The sequence below is a fragment of the Hippopotamus amphibius genome, chromosome 13 (assembly GCF_030028045.1).
Source record: "Hippopotamus amphibius kiboko isolate mHipAmp2 chromosome 13, mHipAmp2.hap2, whole genome shotgun sequence".
Classification (NCBI taxonomy): domain Eukaryota; kingdom Metazoa; phylum Chordata; class Mammalia; order Artiodactyla; family Hippopotamidae; genus Hippopotamus; species Hippopotamus amphibius.
In genome coordinates, this window is record NC_080198.1 from 75,125,444 (window position 1) to 75,131,443 (window position 6,000).

At 38.9% G+C, this 6,000-nt stretch overlaps 1 protein-coding gene across 5 annotated transcripts in view; it reads right to left on the minus strand.

Moving 5' to 3' along the window:
• LOC130835196 (cGMP-specific 3',5'-cyclic phosphodiesterase-like) overlaps positions 1-5,744 on the minus strand; it is a 44,703-nt gene extending 38,959 nt beyond the window's left edge. For all 5 annotated transcript variants that reach the window (XM_057706574.1, XM_057706572.1, XM_057706573.1 and 2 more), the window contains exon 1: positions 5,160-5,744. In XM_057706574.1, the coding sequence (XP_057562557.1) occupies positions 5,160-5,744 (585 nt within the window). The remainder of the gene's footprint in view (positions 1-5,159) is intronic.
• Between the last annotated feature and the right edge of the window lie 256 nt (positions 5,745-6,000).

Below are 6,000 nucleotides of genomic sequence, written 5' to 3' on the forward strand. Positions count from 1 at the left end.
ATGGTGTTAGAGAATGTTCTAATTTCATTCTTTTACATGTGGCTGTTCAGTTTTCCCAGCGCCATTTACTGAAGAGACTGTCTTTTATCCATTGTATATTCTTGCCCCGTTTGTCAGAGATTTGGGTTATGACGGCATCTGTGTGCTGGGATGGTGAGGCACTGCCCCTCCTCCCACTCGAGAGGGCATGGAAGTTTTGTGTCCCCCACCTCGTTCCTTGCTCTATGCATCTCTTCTGTTTGGCTATTTCTGAATTGTATCCTTTATAATAAAACTGTAATGTTAATTATAGTGCTTTCCTGAGTTCTGAGTCATTTTAAGAAATCATTAAATCTGAGCAGGGAACTCCTGAATCTGTAGCTAGCCAGACATGGATGTGGGGATCCTATTTATGGCTGGCATCTGAAGCGGGGACAATACTGTGGCACTGAGTCCTTAACCTGTGGGGTCTGCACTAACTCCAGGTAGCTAGTGTCTGAATTGAGCTGGAATGTAGCTCAAAGCGGGTGCAGGAGAAGTGAAGAACTGACTGTTGTTTGTAAAACCAAACAAGGTCTCAAGGTCAACATCTGTGGTATTCCTGCCAAAAGTGCCTAACTTGTATCTATTCAAGGAAAACATTCTACAAGATAACTGCCCTGTATTCTTCCAAAATACATGTTAAGAAAGATAAACACTGAGAAACTATTCCAGATTTAATGGAGACTAAAGAGATAGAACAAGTATATGCAATATGCAGTCCTGAATTAGAGCCTTGATCAGAGGGAAAAAACAACTATAAAGGACATCATGGAACAACTGACCAAATTTGACTATAGAATGTCAGATAAGAGTACTGTATCATAAAATTTCCAGATTTTGATTAATGTATCACAATTGTGTAAGAGAATATTCTTGTTAGAAAATATATACTCATAAAAAAGTCTCCAAATGGTTCAGAAAAAAATAATATGCATATATTACTTACATGCATTATATATAGAAAAAGAAAATAATAAAGCAAATGGCACAAAATATAAACAATTGGAGAATCTGCGTAAAGGGTATACACAAGTTTGTGATGCTGGTCTTGCAACCTTTCTGTAAGCTTGAAATAATATAAAAATAAAAGATAAAAGAAAACGAAAACGGAAATAACACAGTAGACTTGCCAAATTATATGTCGGTTTTCTTCCGCAAAGTGGAATACCTAAAGATTATTAGAACATTGAACAAAGATAGAGCAGTTCCCGAACTGTGTTTCCTGGAGTACAATTATGCCATGACAAATTTATCAAATTTATCACAATTAATAATTTTGATAAATTAAAGACTTATCAAAATTAAAACAGTTGCTGTTGTTCTTTCTTTCCTCTGAAAATTCATTTTAGAAATAATTTCATTCATCAGAAATTCACTTGAGTAGCAAGTGAGACCTGTAGGATGAGAGCTGGTGAAGATTTGTTTATCTGGAGAAGGACTGAAAAGGGAGGAATAAAGTAGGGGTGGGTGAAGGCCACATGAGTGGCAATGTGACCCTTCCCTAAGACCTTCCAAGTTTCCTCCCTAGAAATCATGGTATCCATGGAGAGGCTGTCTCCAGGAAACAAGAGAAGAGTACAAGTTTTGCATTCCAGTTGACTTAGGAAAAAGGGTTGTTTAGACAATGTAAATCCTTTGACATAGGAAATCTTGGGGAGGCTTATGGCTTCCACAGGTCATGGAACCAGGGGTTCAAAGCAATTTGTGATGGTTAATTTTCTGTGTCACCTTGACTAGGCGAAGGGATACCCAAGTGGCTGATAAAATGTAATTTCTAGGTGTGTCTATGAGGACGTCTCCAGAAGAGATGAACATTTGAATCAGGAGAATGAGTAAAGAAGATCTTCATCAACGCAGTGGGCATCACCCAATCCCTTGAGTACCTGAACAGAACAAAAAGGGAGAGGGAGGACGAATTTGCTTTCGGAGCTAAGACATCTATCTTCTCTTGCCCTCCTGCTGTCCATCAGAGCTCTTGGAACTAAAGCTTTTGGACTCAAACCAGAGTTACACAATTGACCCCTCCCTGATTCTTAGGCCTTCAGTTGATTATACCATCAATTTATCTGGTTCTCCAGATTGTGCAGATGGTGGGCAGATTGTGGAACTTCTAGGCCTCCATATCCAAGTGAGCTAATCCCTACAATAAATCACTTATTTATCTCTGGATATCCTACTGGTTCTGTTTCTCTGAAGAACACTGACTAATACACAATTCAATCTAGATATTGGATGATATCTAGTTTTCACATATGAGGATAATGCCAACACATTTATATAGTTCTGATTATTATGTGTTAATATCTTATTATTAATAAACACTGTGCCACATTCAAGAAATCTGCACGAATGATGGGGCTGATGAAGGAGGAGATGATGTGTGACTGAACACCATTGGTATTTGCGGTCTAATTGAAACTCACTGGTCTAAATTGTGGACCTTGTCTTCTATTTTAAACATATGAATGTGTTATTTTATTAATAACAAAATAGTTGAATCCCTACATTTATATCATTCTGTTACAAAGTTTTAAAAAGTGAATCAAAAGTTGACCATTTCTTACAATTAATCTATCTAGGAGACTATTTTTTTACTCTTAGCTTTAATCTGAGCACTACTTTGTTTCACGGCCACTTCTTGGTTTTCTACTGCTACATTATTAATTTTTAAGTGTTCTGTGGTCTCATAAGCTGAAGAAATGTGTCATTTTCACAGACACGTATTTAAAGCAGTAGGGCTCAGAAAACATAGAATGTACTTTCATATTCTGACTATTTTCATAAACGGCTATGAGACAGTATTTTGACTATTCAAATTATGAGTGGGCTAAGTGATGAATTACCCACTAGCCAACTGATTTCCACTGTTAATACCAATGTAAATTATGGCCCAGATCAATCCCACAACTTCTAATGAAATTCCTGGGATGGGAATAACTTCTGCAAGGCCTCTATAAACACAGATCAAGGGTGTCAAGCGTGAAGCAGCAACATGAGAAATCCACAGACTAAGAGGCTTCAGTCTGGGGTCACTGCAGATCAAGGACACTGAGCCTATTTTAGATGGCAGTACAAGAATTAAATCATTACTAACTGCAAAACAAAGATTACACCATCAAAACTCTAAAGATGGTAAACAGATTAAATAACGTGCATATAAGTGAAGAAATTCTCAGGGCTGGAGAAATTTAGGACCATGCAAACAGATGAAGGCTTTCTCAGCAAAGCTGTAGCATATTTATGGTCCTACTGTACTTGGGACTATAGTGCCATTGAAAAGCGGAAACCCAGCTGTCACCTAAGACAGGACGGGAATTCTGCAAATTTGGCAGCCATCCTTCAGCTGTGTCCTTAATACCCCTCTTGGAGTCTGCTATGCTGTGACATTACTTACAGAGCTCAAAGAGGTCATGGAGATGGCTCCGTGAAGAATCAAAATTGAAAAGACTGCTGGTATAGAGTGGATTCTGAAAGCTATCTCAGGATTTAGCCAATCTGAACTATCACATCTTTCCCCAGATACCTGCCCTCAGGATTTCTCACCAGTTACTATTACTTATTCACCCAACTTCAAAACCTGAGTCTTCTCCAACTCCTCTTTTCTCCTCACTTCCACCTCCTGTTAGCTGCCAAGACTAGCAGATTCAGCTTCTTCATCTTTAATCCATTCCCTCCTTTTGGTCTCAAAGGCCAGTGCTCTGGTTCAGGTGCTTACTCCCTCAGGCTATTTAACCTGTCCTCCCAGTTTCCAGTATTTTTCCCTCTAATTCATTTTATGGCCACCATAATATTCACCTTTCTAAAGCACAGTCTGAATCATGCCAGTCCCCCTTTCAAACCATCTTTAATTATTCCTCATGGCTCTGAATCAAATAAATACTCCTCAGCTTGGCATTTAAGACCCCAGTAATCTCCAGTAGCTCCTCAACGTCTATATTATCACCCACACATTTCCTTACAAGCACCACATGGTCAAACTTCCTGTTTCTTCCTCAAACTTCTTTTTGCAACTGGATCTCAATATGCACACGACTCAATCTACTGAAATCTTATCCATCTTCCAGGGTCCATATCAATCATTGCTTCCTCAAAGAAACCTCTCTCCATCTCCCCAATTATATGTGATCTCCTGCTTCCCTGAACCTAACACATTTTCCCTGGATCAATTATGACCTGCTATCTAGTCTACTTATTTATCTCATCTACTATAATTTTCTCCCAATCAATATTTATTAACACTTATCTATGTTCCAGGCACTGTATTAGGCATCAGGAGTACAGGAATGAATAAAACATCTATGACCCCTCAAATGACACAGAGGAGCCTCAAGCTGGTATTATTATGGAATCTTCAAAGTGTACCACATGATAAGTAACTAGCATAATTGTTCTATCATGATGCCAGAACATAATTCATAAACATACTAAGTGTCATTCAATTAAGATGATTTGTTTAAAACCTCTAATTCAACTAATAAAAGAATCATTTTAAATGAGAAATTTGAAAAATCATACAGTGTAAACTTTAAGTCCATAATAAAGATCTGTTCATAATGGAAGCAAAAGTGGAAGAAATATCAAATCTTTCCACTGAAATATTGTGGGGCAAAAATGTCCATTTTCTAGAGCTATCCACACATTTATTTGTTTAATGAAACGAAAGAGTGGAAAGAAAGAAACTCAGACTTTGGTGTCAAAGGGACTTCAAATGAATGAATATGATGAATTGAGTGAATGAATTTAAAAAGACTATGGGTTTGGTTTTCTGACACTTTTTGGACCTATCATTTTAGAATCTTAGTAAAGTCCCCAGAAGTTCACGTGGAGATAACATAGATAGGGGATATGTATAGTGATCAGGTAAAAAGATGAAAGAATACAACTGTGAGATGAGCTATGTTAAATTATCATTAAGCAGGAAAACAAGACAATATTTCCCTCAGGCCTCTATCCTTGATTCAGCCCCCAGTGAAGAAACTCTGGCATTTAAAAGATGGGGAGGTCCTTACCAGACAGTCCCATTTTTAACAAGTATGCACATTTTTACATCTCAGTTTCAAATATCCCCACAAATCACAGCAGTTGTCCAAGGCCCCACCCACGCTCCACCTCCCACCCCGCCTCTGTTTCTTATTTACCTCATATGCATCTTTGATGTTCAAGGGCTCACCAAGAGCAGCCACATGTCCCACGATGCCTTTGTTCCACTCTAAGCGGATACAGTTATTTGAAGCTTCTTCCAGTGTTGAACCTTCTGCAACATCAAAGAGGCGGCTGATAAGAAACTCGTCGTTGGAGCTGTCCTCACAGACAAGGAACAGGGAATAGCGGTCAGCGGAGATGAGTCCATGGATGTGCAAGAAAATTTTGTGACATAAGGCTGTGACATCCAAGTGACTAGAAATATCTTTCACTAATTCCAAGAGTCTTGAGCACTGGTCCCCTTCATCATTATCAAACCTTGGGGGGGTTAGAGGCATCTGTTCCTTCTTTTCTGAGTCAGAGAGGAAGCTCACAGTTCCCTCAGAATCCTTGACGACAATGGGTCTAAGAGGCCGATCAAATTCGGAGGCGGAGATTTTCCTGGTTGGTGTTCCAGGGACGCTGCTCTCTGCATGGGGACTCTGCTGCGAGGGGCAAGAGCAAGCTTCCGTGTGGCCTCTGACGCCTTCCTTGCACACAGGGATGGTGTGAACTCTCTCAGCAAACCATGCATTGACCATTTCTCTGCAGAAAAGAACATGTAGACACAGTAAATGTTTGAGGACTACCCCTTCTTAAATATTGCTACCCCCGAAAGCTTCTAAAAAGCCGCTCATGGTAAACTGATGTGGTAATGATTGATTTGTCATAGAAAATAAAAACAAGATGGTTTATTTAAGACAGTTTTATTTTGAAAAACTCTAGAGGACAATTGCTTCAGTGAACATTTTAATAAAGCCTAACTCCTATAACGTGTATTTTCAGATATCTGATTTA